Source organism: Orbicella franksi, chromosome 10 (assembly GCF_964199315.1).
Source record: "Orbicella franksi chromosome 10, jaOrbFran1.1, whole genome shotgun sequence".
Lineage (NCBI taxonomy): Eukaryota > Metazoa > Cnidaria > Anthozoa > Scleractinia > Merulinidae > Orbicella > Orbicella franksi.
In genome coordinates, this window is record NC_138154.1 from 19,962,082 (window position 1) to 19,985,204 (window position 23,123).

The 23,123-nt window shown below is 41.3% G+C and overlaps 2 protein-coding genes across 2 annotated transcripts in view; both read left to right on the forward strand.

Annotated features, from left to right (window-relative positions):
- LOC145500762 (glutamate receptor ionotropic, kainate 2-like) overlaps positions 1–11,909 on the forward strand; it is a 19,211-nt gene extending 7,302 nt beyond the window's left edge. The window contains exons 5-14 of the mRNA XM_081480292.1: positions 1–77; positions 1,155–1,331; positions 2,470–2,577; positions 3,621–3,770; positions 5,457–5,654; positions 6,043–6,455; positions 7,240–7,401; positions 7,839–8,027; positions 8,302–8,623; positions 9,126–11,909. The exon at positions 1–77 is cut by the window's left edge and continues 49 nt beyond it. Of these exons, the coding sequence (XP_081336418.1) occupies positions 1–77; positions 1,155–1,331; positions 2,470–2,577; positions 3,621–3,770; positions 5,457–5,654; positions 6,043–6,455; positions 7,240–7,401; positions 7,839–8,027; positions 8,302–8,623; positions 9,126–9,314 (1,985 nt within the window). The 3' untranslated portion in view covers positions 9,315–11,909. The remainder of the gene's footprint in view (positions 78–1,154; positions 1,332–2,469; positions 2,578–3,620; positions 3,771–5,456; positions 5,655–6,042; positions 6,456–7,239; positions 7,402–7,838; positions 8,028–8,301; positions 8,624–9,125) is intronic.
- A 112-nt stretch (positions 11,910–12,021) lies between these two features.
- LOC145499702 (guanylate-binding protein 1-like) lies at positions 12,022–22,943 on the forward strand. The gene is made up of 10 exons (XM_081479229.1): positions 12,022–12,128; positions 13,595–14,096; positions 15,175–15,337; positions 16,019–16,280; positions 17,504–17,639; positions 18,474–18,636; positions 19,144–19,404; positions 20,391–20,513; positions 20,638–20,685; positions 21,306–22,943. The coding sequence occupies exons 2-10, from the start codon at positions 13,627–13,629 to the stop codon at positions 21,555–21,557; spliced, it is 1,878 nt and encodes a 625-aa protein (XP_081335355.1). The 5' UTR covers positions 12,022–12,128; positions 13,595–13,626; the 3' UTR covers positions 21,558–22,943.
- The last annotated feature ends 180 nt before the right edge of the window (positions 22,944–23,123 follow it).

A 23,123-nucleotide genomic window follows, 5' to 3' on the forward strand; every position in this document is an offset into this window, starting at 1 on the left:
CCGTGATGGGTCGTGGTCAGCTGTTTGACAGCGTGACCGAAGAATGGAAGAAATCTGGCGAAACTGCTCCTATCATAGTAAGTTGAAACGAGCAACCAACAGTAGCCTGCAGTGCCTATTTTCGTATTAGGTCGCCATCTTGGACTTGGTAACTGTGCAGGGCTGGGGCGAGCGAAAACTTTACCGGTCAAGCATCCAATTACAATCCAAGATGGCCTTCCGTTCAAAAATAACGCCTGTACTGCAGGCTAAACCAACAAGGAGTTATCGAATCAGTGATTATCAACTGTCGAATCCCATAAGACCAAATGACAACACATCAGTTTTAGAAAGAAAAAAAAAATCAACAAACGCAGTCGGTGAAACAATTGCCGTGTTCAAAAATTCTTAGTTGGAGCACTCGTGAAGGTACCGATTCTAATCGCACTCCGAAAGTTGTCACACCATCAGTTCAAGCGATCAGCTGCTTAGCAAATTCCAGAAATAAACTGCAGCCTCCAGTCGGTCCAGTCTCGTATACCGTAATTTACTGTATAGCAAGAAGAACTTGTTTACTCCGCTGAAAACATTTATTAATTACACTGTTGTTTTCAGGTTTCTCGGGCTGGTTTGACGTTATTTTTGCACTTAGTAATAATAGTTTGTAACGAACTTGACAGCACGTGATTTGGATCACTGATCACCCTACATGCAAGTGAAACCAATAACGGGATCAATAGTTAAGCAATAGAGCACTTTTTCCGTGTTTACGTAGCGTCATCTAAACACGACAGGGTTAGGAGAACTCGAGACAGTTATGCAAACCCGATACGCAATCGAGAGTTTGCATAACTTTCGAGAATACTTCAAATCTCCCAAGTGTTTAATTGAGGATATGTAAACAAGTAAACAAAGTACTCTAATGCTTTTATAAAATATTTCTCAAAAGTACGCGCGAATCTAAAACGTCACAACCGTGTTTACCTACTCTCACTAAACACACCTACTAACCAATGAGAGGGCACGTATCCTAGTTATTTTTTTAAAAAGGGAATGTATCCCCCCTCCCCCATGCATCTACCCCTAATTAAAAGCGTCCTCTTTTGCTAATCTTGATTGCTAGTAACAGCTCCTTGGATGCCCGCGATCATAGGTTTTTGGTGATTTCTTTACAGGGTCGATCAGGACGGATTTATGACGCCGTATTGACCGTTGCTAAGGGTATTGAAAAAATACTTGATAGCAATAGATCGATCTCACAGCCTCCTGTTGCTAATGGACTTTGTCGCTCCAATCGGAGTGTAGTGAATCCATGGAAAGACGGAGAAATGTTAATGAAGGAAATGAAGAAAGTGAGTTAAGTTCTCTCTTGGTCACAATTTGTAACCAATTAATGAATAAAAATTTATTTAAAAGGCAATTAGGCCAATTCACTGTACTGTTTTCGCTCTACTCCCCACTCTCTCTTTCAGTGAAGTTTCAAACAATCTGAAAATGTAGTTCATTTAATATCTACTTTTTTTCAGACACCAACAGTAGGCTATTTTCATATTCTCGTTTTTGAACTGGAACTAGCTTGTAGCGGTGGCTCATGCCGAAGAATGTCGTTAAAACGAGACCAATATAATTTACAGCTGAAAAGACTCCCTGCATTAGTCTCAGTTGCAAGCTAGTTCGAGTCCAATACCGAGAATACGAAACTGGACAGTAACGAATCGCTAGGACGGCGTCATGACCCCAACCAGGGCTAGAACCCAGTCCGCTTGATTCAACTGAATCCAGCGCGCTAATCGTTAGGTAGCCACGCTTCCTATCGAATACAGAATCTATGATATCATTTTGCCGTACAAACAGTGAGAAGACAAATATCATAAAGTAGTGATAATAATAAGCACTTTAATAATGTCCTCCTCCCGCCTTACAAAATCAAAGAAAATCTCAGACGTAAGAATCTTTCCCATGATACGTCCTTCAATGTTCTGGCACAGTAGCTAGATTTTACTCTCTCGTGCTATTTAATCGCCGTAGAATTTGATTTGTGTTGCAAATCGTTCCATTGAAAGAGTTTATCCATGCGGATCTTATATAGTCTCGTCTAGTCCAGTCTACCGTTTAGTCAAGCGTTTTTAGAAAACAAAGGAACAAACAAACAAGCAGGCAAACGGATAAAAAGACGAAGAGGTCGTTTAATTTACAATCTTTTTGCACAAACCGTAAACTATACAATTGACTTGAGCGCGTCTGTATATGTGTGTTAGGCCAAGCAAAGCATAAAACATTTGTGTAAGATTTCCAAGATGGGCCTACTTTGAATAAGAAAGATTTTCCTGGCGCGCTCCAGTGTAGTCTTTCTGGTCCACGTCGCATGTTTTCAAAAGATTCAAGAGCAAAAACTGTGCTGGTGCCAAAATTAACTTTTCATTTATATAGCGAGGAAGGTTATCCCCAACGGCTTTAACCATGTCGGGTTTTGTTGTCTTTTTTCTTCAGGTGAAAAATCCAGGAGTTATGACTTGTATCAGTTTCAGTCGTTCCGGGTCGCCAGGAGAGGAAATTTTTGACGTGATCAATTATCAGTCTGGCGAAGGGTGGATAAAGGTATGACACTACAGAAGGTTATCTCAAGGTTATCTCAAGGTTATCTCAAGGTTATTTCGAGGTTATCTCCTGTATGTCATTAGGGAGTTATTTAAGAAAACTTCAACGGCAACGACAACGGGAAAGTCGCTAAACAAAATGTTTACTAAGCAGTACAGCAGCTGTGCTCGTGTGTTATAATTCCTGGTACACTTCTTTGCCGTTCTCTGCAATGACCAAATTCTGCATTGTCGGATCTGGAGAACGTGAACCATGACGGCTAATTTTTCCAATTTTGATTTCTAATTTAACGCCATGTTCCAGATTCAGTTTCGAGATAGTATGGACAATAAAGAAACAAGCGTCTCCGTCGCGGTTAGTTAATTTTTCTACTATTATATTAAACCCCCTTCACCTCTTCCAGGGAAACAAAGACGTTTGAGGTTCGCGAGAAACTTAAGAGAAATTAAGCACCCAGGTTAGGTATTACTAGACCATATAGACGGAGACTGAAAAGTTCGAGACAACTGTCCACGGCTGCTAACGCTTTGGGTTCAGTTTTTGGTAGTTACAGGGTTAACGCCCTTCACCACCGGGGGAAGTTCCATACCAAAAGGTGAGGGACGGTCGCTCTACCCCCTTGGGGGACTTCCATATGAAAGAGTTTGGGATGGTTATCAGAAAATTTGAATTAGACCCCACCCCTAAAGGAGACCAACCTGGACGTGACGTAAGCTTTATTTGACCCCCTAAAAGAAATGACAGCGCTTTTTTGTATTATTTTCACGAGTGCACCCTAAGAGACAAGTGAACTCAATATTCGTGATTAACATCCCCAAGCGAGAATCCGAGTATCTCCCCGGGTTTGGGAAGCTCGGTAATTTGTCACTTAGTTGGCCAGTTGGTAGGTTTGTACATTCATTCCTTCAATTTGATCGTCGATTGTGAGGTAGCTGGTTGCCTAGTTAGTTGGGTCGCTGTTTGCCTAGTTAGTTGGTTGGCTGGATATAATAGCATTTTAATCCTGATTTACCTTGATGGATTCCTTAAATTGTGCATGCCAGGTGGGAGAATACAACGTGCATGCTAGATCTAAGCCACCCTTGACTATGTACAGAAAAAGACCGGTGGTGTGGCTTGATGGTGAACTGGATGTCCCGAAACTGGCTAGTGTTGAACTCAAGTATAGGAAGATTAAAGTTCTGATTGCGCTGGTATGGTAACATCTCTTTTCATACGTTTATTTATTTATTTATTTATTTATTTATTTATAATTTAATAACAACAAATTAACAAGCATAGAAATGCCATAAGGATGGTCCGTAAAAGAGTCATACTAAGACAGAACACCTACATTATAAATATATGAAGAACAATTAAAAAATAAATGTATCCTATAGGCCAATCAGTTCAGTTGGTATTCTTTAAGAAGCTCCTGACGCCACAGTGGCGGATCTAGAGGACGGGCCCCGAGGGGGAAAGGCTCCCCTTATTTCGGGTAAAAAAAGAATAAATCACAGTAGGGAGAAAAGCCGACAGGGCAAGGCAAACAACCCCTCCCCCCCCCCCCCCAACCCCCTTAGCTCAAGGTCTGGATCCGCCACTGAGACACCACGCTTAAAACTTGAAATACCAAGCGTTGATCTTACTAAAACTGTAAGCGATTTTCACATGCCAACGTTGACCTCTCAATCTCTATTTTGTGAACTGAAGATACAGTAGAACCTCGCTATCTTGAATTCGTTGGTCTCGAACTCCCTGCTTTCTGGAACTCAAACTATTTCCCGCTGGAGATACTCCGAAGGAAGAACTCCCTTATACGGGCTATATAGGTATGTGCGGCCTCAAAGAGAAGGTTTTTATTTTAGCCGTTTTGTCAGAAAGAGGGTATCGGTTTTGGTTATTTTGGTCTTAAATAGGTTATGTTTTTTGCATTTTAGTTCTTGATTTGGTTATGTTTTTCAAAAAAGCTACTTTTTCATCACATCATTATGGATAACACCATTAACAAAAGCCCTTCAAAATGCTTTTAACATCGGTCTAAACAAGGAAATTAATTATAAGGCAGGTCTGAAACAGGGCATTGATTTAAGGGTCAGGTCTTTTAAAAAATATAAAGAAGTAGAAAACAGGGTATCCAATTTTTGGTCAGGTCATAAATAGGGTAGGAAAAGTCGCAGAATTTGCTCTTAAATAGGAAAAGGGTTTTGGTAGGCGGGCCGCCCACCTCCACAATGACCCAATTTTTCAGGAAATTCCCCTTGGGGATATGCCAGAGAAAATACTTTTCAGTCATCTACTATCTCGAACTCCCTTGGGGTTTGGAGCTGGCGGGATTCGACTGTAATTCTGCATAGTTTGTCACCTGTCCAGCGCGCTTGCGCAGCTACAAAGGTTTTTACGTTCCGATAAGATTTCCGACTACGATATACGAGCGGGCTGTTGACCAATATTCATTGTTGACGCGGAAAATACAAAAAACGACCTCAGATGTGGCCCTGGAGAGCCAAAACGCGGGCAGATCTCCGACTTTTGTTGCACGCGGTTTACTTCGGCGTCGTGAAGCGACATCCGGAAATCCGAGGGAGTTCGCAGGCTAAGGACTCGCTAAGGCAGGAAGGATAATTGAAACATCTAAAGACGAACACGATCGGAAAAAAAGTGAGGGAAAGACAAACGTTTTAGCATCGAATAAAATCTCCTCTCCAGTTTCTCAGGCTGAATTGGTTCATTCACGACTTTATATGATACGTTCTAATGGACGGCAAACTGTAAAAATAGCTTTCATGTTCATAAATGGATCGGGGGCAACTTCTAAGGAATGGTTAAGAAGTGGCGAGTGCTTAGTAAACAAAGCTGGGCTTGTTAAAAACGTAAAATGTTTGTCTGTTTGAATCCAGAGTCCACCGTTTGTAATGAAGAAAGACAACTTCACGGACACGGATTCTGGTCCTGGTTACGAGGGATTCTGCATTGATCTGCTTAATGAGCTGCGGAAGAAACTGCAGTTTGAATATGAACTGGAGCTGAGGGAAAACTTTGGAGACAAGCAAGCTGATGGAACATGGGATGGGATAATTGGAGAACTAACAAGAAAGGTAAGGCTGAATGCACTCTGATCTATCAATCTATCAGTCAGTCAGTCAATCAATCAATCAATCAATCAATCAGCCAAATATATCAATCAAGTTATATATCAATGCATCCATCCATCTATCCATCCATCCAACAGTCAGTCAATCAGTCAGTCAATCAGTCAGTCAGTCAGTCAAACAGTCAGTCAGTCGGTCAGTCAATCAGCCAGTCAATCAATCAATCAATCAATCAATCAATCAATCAATCAATTAATCAATCATTCAGTCAAGTTATATATCAATCCAACCATCCATCCATCCACCCCAGGCATTCACACACTCAGTCAGCCAGCCATCCAATCAATTAATTAAATCATCAAGTAAATTATTAATACACATGTTTTGTCAACAGAAAGCCTCTTTAGCCGTCTCTACATTGACAATTAGCCCCGAACGAGAAAAAGCCGTGGACTTTACGCAGCCTTACTACAGCTTGGGATTCAGGATCATCATGAAGAAAACAGATATGGGGAGTAAAGTTAATACCTGGGGATTCTTAGATCCTTTTGAGAAAACCTTATGGATTGCCATCATTAGTTCCTCAGTCATCGTAGGAATTGTGGTATGGATCTACGACCGCTTGAGCCCGTATGGCTACTATGGAAGAGTCGTCCAATCAGCGGAAGTCACAAGTGAAGAAGCTCACGCACAGAATACGCTGTCATTTTTTCACTCATTCTGGGCAGCAGCTGCCTCTTATCTTGAGCAGGGTCCAGATGGTTTTCATCCAATCTCTCATTCTGGAAGAGCGACAACGCTCGCTTGGTGAGATACCTCTTGTGTTCGTGAATTTGGGCTTAAAATTCCTCTGCGTCAATCATAGATTTCTGGCTGTTATTGCGTCTAGGTGACAATAGTAGTCATTCTGAACGGTAACATTCACCCGGCGAATGAGAGAGAAATCTTAGTGACAAATCGCACGCGAGTGACAGAGCGAAAGATCAAGCTATCATGTGTCATTCCAACGTTCCATACACTCAGCCAGCATATCTCTTGAGCAATGAACGTATGCAGGCAGGATAATTTGGCCAGTTATTGTAGAAATAAGAATCTCCCTCTCAGAGGTAGCTCCTACGCAGACTGACGTTTTTTGGCTTGTTTCTCACAAAAACGCGTACGTAGCAGGGTACCCCTGTAGTGGGAGAGGCGGGTGGGGAACTCCCATATGAAAAGCTCTTGTTTCACTCAGGGGTGTAAATCAAGGATTTTGGTCCCACTAACGGCGTCCAGGACAAAATACCACTAATTTTAGTGGTCTCGGTATCTTTCAGGGTTACATGTGAAGAATAATGAAAAAACGCTGTCACTGTAGTCCATCCTTGTTGTCTATTATGAAATAGTATCTTTTAGGGGTCAAACCACGCATGCTCGAACCACGCACACATTAGGGGTTTTATTCAAATTTCCCGACGGGCATGCGGGTCCTTCTTATACGGAAGTTCCCCGCCTCCCCGTTGGGAGGCTGGGAGGCTATCTCCTTGGCTAAAGTTATTTTACCGTTAAATCAAGTAGAGAAATCTCCTAAACTCATTATTTCCTATGACACTAGGTGGTTCGCCATCTCCATATTTGGTGCCACATACACAGCTAACCTGGCTGCGTTCCTAACGATCAACAAGTACGAACATCCAATCAAAAGCATCGAAGATCTGGCCAATCAGGACAGGGTGAAATTTGGAACCGCTCCTGGTCAGCTGAAAAAGATGCTCAAGTAAACGAGAACGATAATAATACGAAGAATAATAATTAGGTCAAGCTCCTGCCATTCCAGGGGATAAGAGACTAGAATTGATTCATCATTACCAACGCTTTACTCCGACCTCTATTGCTTGATTGGACTAGGAGTATCCCTACTCCCCCCTGGGTGGGATTCTAATCCATGGCATGTCGCCCCCTGGATTTTTTTTTTTTACGCAGCCTTATGATAAAAAGATAGTGACTTATTCAGTATTCCTGCGATTCACGGGGGAGATGGCGAAAGTTATGTGTTTTGCACAATGACCCCGGTCAGGGCTAGAACCCAAGCAGCTCGCGATCCAGAATTAAACGCATTCACTCACCGACAGCCATCATGTCCTCCCACTGTGATTATATATCATGTTGAAACCACTGTAATTTTGAGTCTTGTCTTTCTCTCTTGTTATGAAGATCGGCTTCGCTCCCAGTCTATGAGAAGCTCTGGGATTTCATCGAGCGCCATGGAACACTGGAGCCAAATGCGACATATGCGATTGAAAAAGTGCGAAGAACGGAAAATTACGCTTTTATTTGGGACTCCGCTGTACTAGAATATGAGGTGCAGCGTGAGCCGTGCAACACACTGACTCTTATTGAAAGGTAGGTGAAGGTTAAGTTTGCATACGAGCCTAAGTAGCCCATCAGGCCGGAACTTATCCCGGCTTCTGTAGCATGAAGCGACTGAGACTATTTCTACTCCCCCCTGGACGGGATGCTAGTCCATCGCGGGGTTACCCCCAGCATTAAGTTCGCCGGTACCCATTTATATGATCATGGGCTCGCCTCCAATGCAGCAAACGCAGTAATTTGCCAATTGCCAGGCACTCTCCAAGTATAGCTTGTATCGCTGATGGGATTATGGCATTTCTTACAGGCCATTTGGCAGCATTAACTACGGTTTCGCTCTCCCTCGACATTCACCTTACACTCACAACTTTAGTGTGGCCATGCTTGAGCTGCAGCAGGAAGGCTTCTTAGAGCGCATGACGGAGAAATGGTTCAGAAGCCGCAGCGTGTGCGGCGCCGAGACACAGGCAGCCCAGGAGGCCGCCGAGGAAGGTGGCGATCAGCTGCACTTCAGTGACATGGCAGGAGTATTCATTACGCTCGCTGTTGGCGTGGCTGTCGGGATGGTTGTCTTGCTCTTGGAATTGATTTATGCATCGTGCAAAGACATAAGGTCTAGAGATGCGCAGGTAGATGGCATATATTTTTTTACTGATTAAGTCATTTTACTCTCCTTTTTGGCTTTTCTGTGTTTCGTTCGTTTGATTTCTTCTACAGTTTTAAGCGATTTGTAATATTGCAGTTTAGTTGTTGACGGAACAGTTAGCAGTATTGGAACTGCCCTAGAATCGCGCAACCTGCATACACACATGCTAATGTTCTCTGTGCATAAGTAACACATAATGCCCTCACTACTGTGTTCTGGACAATGCTCCTGTCAGCTGCCCACCGTTGGATCTGGCTCTAGGCCCAGCCAGCCTCTCTCAATTCTTTTTCCACTGGTCTTTTCCATGCCAGTCTCAGCTGTCCTCTTTTCCTGGGGATGGCATTCGCCCAACCTAGTCCCTTTTAAAATGTTTTCGAAGTAATTTCCTGCCCTGCCCTTGATAACTCACCAAGGAGAAGGAAAATAAGTCATTTTGTAGAAACTAGTCAAGCGTCGCGAAGACTAGCAGACTTTTGTCGTTTCAGGCGCCCAGAACTGTTTGCGCAGCACTGGGGCAGAGGTTGCATCGAACCAAGAAAGGATTTTACGATCTTTACAAAGGTGACTTGCCTAACAATGACGCAAATCACGCAGCAGAGGAAATGTTTATGAGCGAGCAACACGATCAGCAGCAGCCTCCACTTCTCAGCCAGCAAGATACTGCAGCGATTTGATCAGAAAGAGAGCTGGATATGTGAGCAATCCCTTCGACTCGTGTGAAAATGGCATTGTTCTCTTTGAAAACGGATGAAATACAGAACTTTTGAGTCTGCTCGTGAGAAACCTAGCTAGTTAATAGTGGGGATTGTATCCCAGCATTTTTAGAATGTTTTTTTAACGCTTCAGAGCTATCTGCATGTATTATAGAGGTATTCGTTTTAGTTAAAGAACCGTTTGTATTCGAGCGGTATTAATTAAGTTCTACTGGTGACCGCTAAGAGAGGTTTGTTTTTTAGAGCGGCTGTTTCTGTATATATATGTTACAAAGGTGACCGTCTTTATTAAAGAAGCTTGGCTTTAGTTAGAGAGCTGTCCGTATTAGACAGCTTTTTCGGTGTTTTTTAGAAAGGTGACCATTTTAATTAGATCTGTTTGTTTTTAGTTAGAGATCGGTCTGTACTAAACAGTTGTTTGTGTATATGACCGTCTTCATTGACGAAGAAGTTGGTTTTAGTTAGACACCTGTCTTCCGGCTGTCCAGACGTTGTCGGTTAAGTAACCGCTTTAGAAAGCTTTATTTTATAGGAGAAATAATATACTGATATAGCAGAAATGTCTCCTGTGTCCGTTTTAGAGGATTGTTTTAGTGAAGTACTCGCTAAAGGCAGGTTCCTACCTTTGAAAAATTTCTGTCGTAGTGAGCAGGAGTTTGTTTCAGATTAAGAGAGATGTTTTAAGCGCCCGCTGCAGAGAAACCGGGATGATCAAAGAGTATTCAGTCTCAATTTGAGTCGAGTCATTATCCACTTTTTTTTCTATGACAACTAGTCATCATCCCTGGGTTAGAAATTTGAAATAGAATTAAAATTTTAATTACAAATCTAAACTATAAGGCAAAGACATAAATGATCATCACAGTTTTGTACTCAGCTAAAGCAGCTGTGAATTAAATTGAAGCACGAATAAAATTCAGGCCTGAACGGGATTCGAACCCATGACCTCTGCGATACCCGTGCAGTGCTCTAGTAACTGAGCTATCAAGCCAACTGGGAGCTGGAGATAACTGTGATAGTCTTTCGTGGCTTTCATCCTTCTCTGTGGTTCAAATTTATGATCTTTCCTATATTCACTTGCACAATATGTGAGGCATTTAGCAAATGTAAGAGGTGCAATATAAGTGTGAGGTAGAAACGCGAAAGTCGCCAACTCCAGTATACTGTACTGATTATAAGTTATAATAACAACAACAGCGGCAACAACAACAACAACAACAACAACAACAACAACAGCAACAACAGGGGTCTGTAACGCAATGACTAACACAATGTGGGATATATGCAAAAGCCAGCTATAAGAATGCTTCTCTATGTGAAAATGTTTATTTAGCTAATTAATCTAAGGCATATTACGATATATATTTCAGTAGCCCCATTGCATGAAAGATGATCTCCAGTCCGTGCTGCGCACTCTCGAGAGTTTGTTTACGTTTCTTGTTTTGTCTTATGTAAGACATAACAAAATGTGAACATTTCGCAACTACCTTACATGAATTAAATTCGAAGTTTCATGTTAACCGCCATTATGGACGGGAAGCTTTATCTTTCGTTCTTCCTCATATCATGACTTGATGAAACAACTTCGCAGCTGTAAAAATCAATGAAGCTGTTGGAAAAAAATTGAAACGTAAAGTAGGTGGCTCGTAACGAATAACATCGATTCACATTTCCTCGGGTGATACTTTTTGTGTTTGTAAACATTAGGGCGCTGAGACTGCGCAATACGGATTGCAAAGCATCTCAAAGCATTACTATTATCTAATTTACTGCTAAGACTGTAAAGATCTTAGACACTTAAAATAACATTTAGTAGATAGTTTAATTGTTCAATTAAAAGGCTTTTCTTAATAAAGGTTGCTTTTGAAAACTAATATTACTGGATTGTCAACTGTGTGTCTCATACTATTCCAGAGAACGTTCTGTCACCAAGAATAAAGCGAATTTTTGCTAAAGGTTTAGGAAGTAATAACGTCAACGAAGATCATGCGAGGCCATAAACACTGGAATAGCACAAGCTCGTAAATTTCTCATGACTAATGATAACAAAAATCTGATCAGCATCATTTTTTGTGTTCTCTTTAGATTCGAACATCATTCTATTTGAGGGAGAGGGGTCTGGTGGGATTTCATAGATAGTTCCTGCAACAATAAGCCTCCTCTTTATCGTAAATATTTACTCTGTATCTCCTCCTAATCGCAAATTTTTGAGATGACCCCCGTTCAGGATTATCGATGGGACATGGTTGTTAGTGGGGGTTGACTGAATCTGGGACCAGTTGGTGGGGTTGAGGTTTCGCTATTCGGTATCTAACAAAGTATAGGTTTTTTTTGGGGGGGGGAGGGGGTGGGGTTCAGCATCCTCCTCCAGGAGAATTTTATTTTCAGAACCTCAGAAACGCTATTTCAGGCATTCTGATGAAATGTTTTGGCACTCCTAGATTAATCCCTTTACGAAAAAAACCGAAACGAAATCTGCTGTTACTTCAGAAGCGAAAAATATTGACGATCACTTTAGTTTATGTTTGCCTTAGCGAGAGCGTTCCTTTTGTAGGTCTTGCGTGACATTTGTAGCTCTTCCGTGACGTTTGCCGCTCTAGCGTGACATGAAATGTTGTCATAAGTTATTCATAATTCGGGACTTTTCTGAGAATTTGATCTCCTGTACACTCGAAGCAAAGATTCTGAAGGAAGCTTCTTCATTGCAAACAGTTTTTCTTCAGTCTCGGTTTCGAGGGCATAATATGCCGCTTTAGTTAGAGGATTTAGACAAAGGTAAGTTGAATAACTGCTTTTTATACTGTTAAGTCGGGTGTGTTCGTTTGACAACTTTGAAATAAACCTTTCGATATTCCCAGTAATCTACGATAATATCAAGGCTTAAATTTAGGAGCTTCAGTTTAATAACATGTCATATTTTGCCTTCTTGTGGACTTGTATCGTCGAACTTAAGGCAGCTACTAAAGGAAAAACGCAGTTAATTTAGCCGAGTAACGACCGAACATAACAAAGACAAAATTATAAAATTCGCTTCCGACAAACTTGTAAATTCTTATTACGTTTTCATTGCACTGCAATTCATATTTTGGAGATAAATCTTTCGCAATTTCCTTTGGTGGCTTCATCAATTTACGATTTAAAAAAGATGTAGTTTTGATGTGGACGTTGACAAAAGGTTGGACGTAGCAAACAGTTATTTCGGTCAATTCCATGTCAGCTAACACTACATGTAAATGGCTGAACGCGGAAGTAAACCGGAACTAAAATATTATCGAAACTATAAACTCGCTGAATAAAATCCGACCATTAACATTTCATATTTAACTTAACACGGTACTTCTCAGTTAGAAATACCTTGAGGATTCAATGTTGACCAGCGATGTCAGCACAACAAGACCAACTCTCTCTGGTAAACATGTTCATTGCTGTAAAATGTTGCTGAATCACCGCTGTTCTTGAACCTGGGCTCTTTTGCCCATATCGTCGTAGATTTGATCATGATAAACAGGACACTCTTCGGTGATTTGGTTCATCGACATTTACTCAGTTTCCTCTGAAGATACTGGAGAAGGTATCACACTACGACTACTACGCGCACCGGACTAAACCCCGGGTAAAGATACCTGGGGCCATTTTGTTGGAGTGCGATGAAGTAAAACCGGACTGCGCCTTGCGCAGCCATATTGTGGGTCTCCGAAGATGTAAACTTGACAGAGGCCGTAAAAATAATTCATTGCTTCAGGTAGCAGAGGGAGTAATAAAGCTGGCAGAGAATATCTGCAACTTTTTTCGAGTCAAAGGCGTGAGAGGACAACCCAAACATATCCAAACTCGTCCCGAGATTTCCGAGATTCTCGGCAAGTCCAGGTCCAGCGATATGTTTTACTGATAAAATCAGAGAATTAGAAGATTACTGTTACACTGGTTCGAGTTTACTGAGTTTGCTAATGTTTTCAAACAAAATTAATTGCTTAAAATACCCACAGAAATGGTAAAACTACCCTAGCCTTAAATATTATGTGTGGAATTAACTGCAGGTATTGTATATACACACTTAAAAATGTTAAGTTGGAAGGGGCAGGGGAGGGGAGGGTGGGCACAGTCACGACATTTGAACCCACTCACCCACTCCACGACTTTGGCGATGGCAAAAGAATAAATTAGAGTCACAGGAAATTTCTAAGAAAGTCTACAATATGGTCGAAATTGCCCATTTCGAAAGCATCTTTTTCCTTTCTCAGAAATCTTACCTAAAAGAAGGTCAAGAAATAACATGGCAGCTATTCCATTGTGTATACCAGACAACTGCGATTGGGATGAGACATCCGGGAATTTCCAACGTGACCAAAGCCAACCTCGCACGGGACTTCAGCTGGTGAATGCGGCACTGCGTAAACTCAAGGCCATTCAGGGACCAGTCTGCGTGGTGTCAATTGCAGGGCCATGCAGAAGGGGCAAATCGTACATCCTTAGCAGAGCGTTCGACCAAGGGGACGTCTTTCCTCTGGGCCATTCGTTTGATCCCGAGACAATGGGAATATGGATGTGGGTGGTTCCAGAGAAATACGTAGATGAACGTGGCCGGGAGTTCACTGTTGTGTTACTGGATTCCGAGGGAACTGACGCCGTTGGAGCCGAAGGCAGGAATGATGACACCATATTCACACTGAGCGTACTTCTCAGTTCTGTGTTGATCTACAATTCTGTTGGTGTGCCTACGCGAACTGATTTGGAAGGACTTGAGTATCCTTTTACATCACAAATGAAACTGAGCTTCTATTATTTACCAAATAGAAGATGCTGTTCCATGTACGTTCACTAATAAATTTAAGAAAAATCATTTCTCAACGTAGTAATAAACTTCATGCTCTTGCAATAACGCTCGGATTGAGTTTTCTGTCAAAAAAAAAAAATGTAGTTGTGTACGCGCGCTCGTCGGCTCACTGAGAAATCATAACTATCAGTTTCCTTTCGTCAGTGCTCTTGAGAATTATTTTGTTATTAATATGTCTAAATTCTCCTCGAAACATTAGTAGATTCAGTTGTCTCGGTTAACTCAGACTGGACTATTACCCAGTCCACCCTGGAGCAGTTTGCCATATGAGGAAATTACAGGCTGACCTCGAGGCTCGACCGAGATCGATGAAGAGAATCTCTTGGTTGTTACTCATGCGCTAACCAACGTCCAAGGCAACGAAATTCGTTCCCCTTGACCAGCGGTCAGGACACATGCGGCCTTGAATGTTCTGCTTTGAAGTAGGAAAGTATCGAACTTCCTGTTAAATTGCACAGTAAGGAACGAAGACTCGAGGAAGGAAATTGTCCAAAACCCAGTAACATCCATTCAGGGACACTGTACTTATCTCTATTTGTAAAATAACTGAGCTACTACGCGCGCTCTCATTGGTCGATGGGTGTGTTTAGCTGAGAGTATGTAAACACGGTTGTGACGTTTTAGATTCGCGCGTATTTTTGAGAATGATTTTGTGAAAGCAATAGAGCACTTTTTCCATGGTTACATAGCCCCACCTAAACAATCGGGGGTTGGGAGAATTCTCGGAAGTAATGCAAAAACTCCTCTCGGGTTTGTATAACTGTCTCGAATTCTCCCAGCCCTCCTCGTGTTTAGATGAGGCTATGTAAACACGGAAAAAGTGCTCTATTTGTTAATTATAAGTAGACAAAGAAAACCCTGAAGCGTCTTAAAAGTCGCAGCGACCTCAAGGTTTGGAGAAGGCTTGTTAAGCATTGTTACAAGATTTTACTTTCTGATAAGAGATAAGAAGGAATAATAATTTTTAGATTCCTTGATTTGTTGTAGTCACATCATCAACATTTCCCAGCGAATCCAAGTGATTGCAGGACAACCATTAGCCGACGAGGATTCTCGGAAAGTATTTCCTTCTTTTGTGTGGCTGCTCAGAGATGTTCTACTAAGTCTGCCCAAAGGTGTGGAAAACCTCAGAACGTATTTCCTTGAAAAGGTAACAATAGCACATGCAAGGAATCTAAGGGTCACTTCGGCGATTCATATCGTTCCGTGTAACTTTAACCTGTTGTCAGGCGTTCTTTTTGTCTTCTCTCTCCTGCGCCACCGCCGCGGAGAAAGAAATGATCATAGGTTACGTGCAGCTAAAACTTACGGAGTGGTTACCATGAGAACAAGGATTATACCACTTGGCATGAAATTTTCGTGGAATCTAATTTTCGCGAATTTCGCAGATTTTTCATCGATCCGCGAAAATTAAATCCCGTGAAAACAAACTCCCGCCCAAAAAAATTCCACGAAGATTTACTCCTTTTATTTACACTACTGAATTTCAATGAAATTGGTTGCAAGTAGTGTAACGAAAACGACCTGCCGTATTTCCTGTACAATAATTACGGTAATATGGCTTCCGTTTTTGTTACTTTCAAGTACCGTACATGAAATCCGCGAAATATTATTCCCAGGAGTAAAGTCTGAAGTCTAAATTTGAGAACATTTGTTCACGCGAAACTCGAAAAATCCAAAATCCAGGAAGTTAAACTCCCGCGAAAATTTCATGCCACGCGGTATAGGGGACTAAAACTCTCACCGTTTATCTCCTCTTGTTTATTGCGGCTGGAAAAATCGCAAGAAAACAGAAACAAAGTGAGCAGTATCCACTTTTTATCTGAAACAGGTTTTCAATGCCCATGGGCGGCCAAGTGAGAAATCTCAAAAAGTAGTCGACAACATCCTCAAGTTTTTTCCAGATTTCGACGCCTTTCCCCTCTGCCCACCGTCATCAAAAGCTGAAGTGATACAAAACTTAACCGAGGAGGGGAGACAGGGGGAGATAAACGTCTCTTTCAAGAAAGGAGTTGAAGATTTTAAACAGATGCTCCGTACCAAGCTGAGTCCAAAACGAAGTGTTAGTGGACAAGGAGTCGTGACTGGAGAAGGTTGGTCAAAACACTTTCTATTTTCTGTTAAATCAAAACTCCTGTATAAAGCCAGGTGGTCGTACCGTCTCGCTTAACTGCTGTGTAGCCAGGCAAATTTCAGTGTAAAGCAGATAATTCTAAAAATGCGCACATAAACTACTTGTACCGAGATTTAGATCTGGAAATGGCCTTATGATAATAAACAATTCATTCAACATCGCCACTTTAATTTAGAACCCTGGAGGTATTGCCAGTTCATCGTGCTTGTCAAGTGGTTTTATGACAATGACCCAGCCTATATTTGAGATTTCTTCAATTATGCTGGATGCGATCTGAGGAGAAATGGAACTATTTTACACCAACCCGATTTTAGCCCTATAAACGGATGAAAAAATCACTTATCTAGGGACCGTTCATCTTTATGACTTAGAGGCGCTGGTGGAATGTAGGGAGAAGGGGCTACGTCAGGTAAGGTAAGGCAAAGTCTGCATACAAGCCAAGTGGCCCACTAGGCCGGAGCTTATCCCGGTTTCTGTAGCATGAAGCGACTGGGAGTATTTCTACTCCCCCCTGGATGGGATGCTAGTCCATCGCAGGGTTACCCCAGCATTAAGTTCGTGGGAACCCATTTATAGACCTGGGTGGAGAGAGACACTGTGAGAGTAAAGTTTCTTGTCCAAGAACTCAACACAGTGTCCCCGGCCAGGGCTCGAACCCGGATCGCTCGATTTGGAGACGAGCGCACTAACCATGAGGCCACCGCGCCTCCCGCCTCCCATAAAGAAAAAAATATGCTTGGTAAAGGGAGAGGATCACTTAAAATAATTGCCATCAAGTGTATTGACGGCATCGATAGCAGTACAAAAAATTCCACCACAGTACCTTATGTTCCCGGTGAGTATGGCTCCGCGCAAACAGCATCAACACAAAACCACGTCACTAACTGTTTGGTTACAACTACAGTCAACTCCCACTATCAACCATGTCGCATCGATAAACAGTTATAGTTAATCAGTGCTCTTCTACCTTTCTTTCTCTCTGAACAAGCGTTTGTTCAGAACATCACGTGCGCGAAGCGCGAGTCAAAATGACGAAGAAACGATCGCACTCGCGCGTCGAACACGCCATTCTGTTTGTCTTAAAATCCCACTCTCATTCTTGGAGCAAGATTGAGAAAGTGCCAATAGAAATTTGATGATCATATGTTTGTAATATTTTTATGATATTTAATTTCTCCTCAGCCTTAGCAACCCTAGTGGAGGAGTATGTCAGAGCCGCTAACTCTCCTGGTGCAGTTCCTGTTATTCAGAGTGCATGGGACGTGTTTACAACAACAAAATGTACTCAGACACTGAACGATGCTAAAGCGGTTTACGAGTAAGTACTGAATAATAAAGCTGTTATCAATTGAGTGTCGTAGAACCAATATCAAAGTAATCACTTCGGCCAGTCACAAAGGACTTGAAATGACAGAGACAATCCAGTGAACCCATTAATTTTCGAAGTAAATTCATGCTAGTGACGCAAAGCGCGGGAAAACGTGTGCGAGCGAGTCACGACTGGTTTTGGTTTTACTTCTTATTGGATGAAAAATTGGCGCGAGTTTTTTTTTAAGCCAATCGTGTAGCGCAGTAACTCAAGTGAAAACCGCGCTAAAACACAGCACCACACACACGCGTCAGATTCCAAATTGTCTGGAAAGTAAAGATAGAAAATGACCTCTTTGTATCAGTAGGTTCGATTACCAATCACTGTTCAGTGGGAAGATGAGCCGACTGACTCAAGAGAACGGCAGAAATCGCAACAGCTTGCAGGCCCGCTGTATATGGCGGGACAGAACGCAATGCGCGAGATGTATAGGATAAAATATAGTATATCTACAAGCGTTTTCTTTCCTTGCTTCTCTCTCGCACTCCTTGTCTCTCTCGCGCGCTCCTTTATCGCGTTCGCCCTCTGCCCCGCTACACCGCCTGCTCTGCAGGATGAATGATCCAAACTCTCGTGGGAGTTAAAGAGTTTTCCGGAATATACTTATGTAAACCTCATCGCCTGGGTCTCATGTCAATCATAAACGTTCGATTTCGTCCTAGCTCTCTCTTGGGTTATTTGCATCAGATGATATGTCAGAGACACAACCGCCATGACATATACAATAACCTTTTTACTACGTAGGTCGAGACATTAATTCTTATTACTGATTTTCCTCTTCAGAGGAGGAATGAAGGAATTCAGGGAAAGAGTTCGCCTTCCTTGTGATGATAAAAAGATTCGCAGTTCTCACGAGGACCACTTGCTTGAAGCGTTAACGTTTTTTGAAAGTGAAACAGAAGACACTACAGTGACAGCTCGATGGCTTTACATGGAGGAGTTAGCGGTAATTAATTGTTATTTGGTGTCTGCTCATACCAAATAAAAATAACACTGGCCAAGAATATAACGAGCACGTATCATAGAATTAAGGCTAGTATGTGGCAAATGTTATTTTGCTTAGTTAGTTGGGTCTGATCTGTATCTAGCTGGCGGATCATGTCTCTTATGTTCCCAAGATTTGTCGATGCAGTACATGCGCTATGCTTGCATACCGACTAACAATGATAATGATATGATGATGATGACTGCATTGCTCTTCATTCATAAATCTATTTTTTCCTGAATTTTATAAATAAATATTATTTGGATTGTTTTATTTGAAGCGCATACGCGCGTTTTATTACCTGTTGTGAAAAATATAAGTAAATTTCGGACGCATCAAGTGTAATCATGAAGTCTTTGAAATTAGGAAAGGCGATTTTGTTGCCAAGACTGCAGGTTTTGATCTCTCTGGTTGAAATCCTTTACCGTCACTTGACGAGTTCAAGTTGTTTGTTTGTTTGGTTTTCAGAACTTCGCAGACGAGTCTGAGAGTGCGTTGTTGAGGGAGAATAACAAGTTGACAGAGGAGCAGTGTAGTAATCTTATGAAAACTTTACGCATGGTGTGGTTAGACCCTGTGATCAAAGACCTCCATGATGCTGATAACACCGAATTCCTAGTTCTTGAAGAGCGCTTGAGATCAGTTTATCACAAACTTGATTGTGACTTCAGACAACAGGCCGCTGGCTCCAAGAACTTGTGCTTCAATTTGGCATACATCTACGAACTGGTATGGAGAGTATTTTTGTTGAGTTCTTTATAGAATAATACGAGATTATATTAAATATTGCGCGGATTAACTCCACCAAAAATGTTCAATTTAAGGCAGTCCTCTCTGATGTAACAAAATTGATAATCAGTTCAGTAGATATTAAATTGAATCAAACAAAATCGCCTTTAGCTTTTTATTGTATCGGTGAATGTTATTTTAGAGTGGATGCATAGATTTTGGCGTGTTCGAAGATTGCTCAAACGGGCATCCTCCTGACTATAGCTCCGTCTCATAATGAACCGTCCGCCTAACAGTTTGAATAGCAAAGAGGATTTTATTGCTGAAGACAAATGGAATGGAGGAAGACCTCGGCGTCCCTTCTACAGTTACGCGTGGCTGTTGAAACAGAACATAGGAAAATTAAGTCCGAAAGAAAGCACTCTTGAACAAGTTGTGGTTTAAAAATGTGATTTCATTTTATGGGCTAAAAGACAAAAAACTACGACAGTAACAACACTTAGAACAACAGGAACAAAAACGGAAACAGTGTAAGTGGCTGTCGCTCCTGAATCAAAATGTCGGGATGAAGTTTAGGGTAGTTTATACACCATGTAGGTCGCATTACTAAGGTAAGCCCTCCCAAGGTATTTTCAGATCAGTCCCAGTTTCAGAAATTCTAGGAGGGTCTAGAAAGGGCCATTTCTGTGGCGCATATTTTGGTCACGTGGACAGCCCAAGCACCTTAGACTTTTTTCATTCTCCGCGAAAACATCCACGCAACGCGCGTAGAAACATTATGCGCGAGAAAAACTGGGTACCATGTTTAGAAATAATTTGAAAGAGACTACCTTGGGCTGAATTAAAATCGGAATGGTGGAGTAACTCACTTATCTTTAATCATTTCTTGCCTGGATATAATGTCTACACAAAACAGAGCAGAATATTTCTTGTTTCATGTGACAAAATTTTAGCTAATTTCTTTCCTTTTTCTGTCAAAACGTCAGCAACACTCAGAGGAGATGAAAAAACATCTAGCTCAACTCAAGACAAGAAGGTTGTATTTCGAGCAAATCGCCTCTGAGAGAGCCGCGAAAGAAGCCGAGGCTGAAGAGACAGAAAAAATCAGAGTAAGTTAAACAATAAGTAAGTGAGTTGTTTTGAGTAACCTGATCAGCTGCCTTATAAGTGCAATTAAAAATGAATGCAATATAATTCCATGTCACTTACAGTTTCCTTGTTTTTATTTTATAGCGTGAAAACTTACATTTGGCGGAAAACAGAAAGGATATTGAAGACCGGGTAAGTTGTGCTAAAAAAAACTTACCCCTAACCCAGGACAAAACTATTGAATGATTTGGTGAAACGAACTTGAATAACGTCTTACCGTGTTTAGACAGTCGGGAAACATTTTCAATTTTATAATTTCACCAAATAGACCAAAAATGGGACGCTCTCTAAACAAGGATACCATCAGACCAATATTTTATCATTGTCATTGTAAAAAAATGTTCAGGAGTTCAAGATTGTAAGAAGATGGAGAGGAGGTGCGTTGTCTATTATAATTGCTAAGGGGGAGGGAAAGGTAATCTACAATGGGCTTTTACCCGATCCGGGGGGGCAGGGGAAGGGGGTGGAGTAGCATTGCTTCTAGATGGCACTTTATGTTACGGAAGCTAAACATGAACGCGCTTAGCTCGGGCAGCTGATTAGGGAATAGGTTTGAAACAGTTTTAAGTTTTCTAATCTAAGACATACGTGGCTTTAAGAATATTAGTTAAGTTGAGCAAACTGGTTTAGAGCTGATTTATAATTATTTCTTTTAAATATCAATCGAAGATTGCCAGAAGTTTTCTTGTCGAAAGTGAATGCCTTAATCAACTCGTCCTCAAAGTATTCACTAATTTATATATTATTACCAGATTGCTCTCTTGGAACAGGAACACATTGAAGAGGAAAGAGAGCTTAAACGTATGAAAGATGAACAGATGCGGTCACAAAGAGAGCAGACAGAAGCTGCAGTGCGTGCAGCAAGGGAAAGGACGGCAGCAGAAAAGGAGAAATATTCACGACAGCAAAGAGAACTACAAGCTCAGATAGAGGAAGCAAGACGAAAACAACAAGAACAAGAAGCAACCATTAACACTCTGCGAGAAAAACTGAGAAGAATGTAATGTCAAAGACAAACTGCTTAAATAGGTGTCCGTTTTGATACAAAGGTATCGTAGTATATGCAAGGATATTACAACTCTAACTTTTCTTGAAAAGGTTTCATCAGGTCTTCTCAATATGGGCGTGCGCAAATTTTGTTCATGACACTGTTTTTTTCACGACTTGTGATTTTTTAAAAATGTAGAAACTATCGACTGATATCATGAAAAAGGCCAGGAGTCAAGCTTTCAAATGAATTTCATTTATTATCTGTCGCCCTGCGGTATAATTAAAGAATTAGTGTGTTGAAAAGCAAAAAATTCGTGTGGAGTGGCTCTTTATAGTTTCAATTTAGGAGTGATATTCGTTTCAGTTCAACGAGATGTTCTGAACAATGCAACAGAGATCGAGGACAAAAACAGTAGACGTTTATTCACAACGAAAACAAACGTCATACGAGACGAAAAGGTTAAATTTCTGTGAGCCATAGATTTGCAGAATCTGAACAGAAAAAAACTGAAAATTCTTAAAATAATATAGTTTTCCCACCTTGTTAGTCTTGTTAATGTGACATGACCTATTGTTATCTTGAAAACCTACCTAGCTAAGCAAAAAAATGCAAGGTGGCTTATTATGAATAGCTTGTGTATATTACAAGTGATTTCAAAACTTTATAGTAGCTAGCCGTGCGTGTGAAGCAGTTTATTATCAATTGTAAAGTGTCCAGGCTGGAGCACAGTACCGTGTTGAATACATCATCTGGTAGAGGGTCCCTAATAGGGTTCTTCAATCTCTCTGACCCGACCAGAATTTTCCCTCAATCCCGTAATCCCGACGGTTTCTATCGGCTAATTCCAATCCCGGTAGTTCCTCACCTCAATATGAAAGATTCTTTTCAATACAGGTCCCGATTCCTTCACAGTAAACCCAAGCACTGGCTGAAGTCTCTCTCCACCCAACACACTCATCCTTTTCGCTCCTGTGAGTAGAGCATAAGGCTACAAAAAGATGATAAATGTCTTCACGATCAGCCAAATATGTTCCGCATAGATACGTTATAGTTAAGTCACTGCTTAGCTATTTCCGTCATTCAGCAAGATGACAGCTTGATTTTCCTTGTACATTTCCCTGAATTTCGGTTCTTTAAAGTGAGATCGTTCGATTCTCGCTTCGTAAAATCGATAAATCCCGTGTCCAGCTGTTCATAATTAGCATCCCGAAATTCGCCTTCTTTTTCCTACAAAATCGAATGCCGGACCCACATAAAACCTCTTGAAGACCCTCGCGGTAGGCTGAAATAAATTTCACCAAACAGTCTCATAATATAGTCAAACCTGTATTAAGCGGACCGCATATTAAGCGGACATCCTCTACTAAGCGGACAGCAACACAAGTCCTATTTTCCTCCCCCCCCCCCAGATTTGTTTTAAAAAATACCTTCATTCAATGGACACCTCTATTAAGGACGTTCGCGCGAAAATTTTCCAGTCGATAGGTTTTTGTTCAATTTTTACTGCAGTCAGACAATGAGTTACTTGTGTCAGAAATGCAAAAAAAAAAAAAAAAAAAAAAAACCAAACAAACAAACA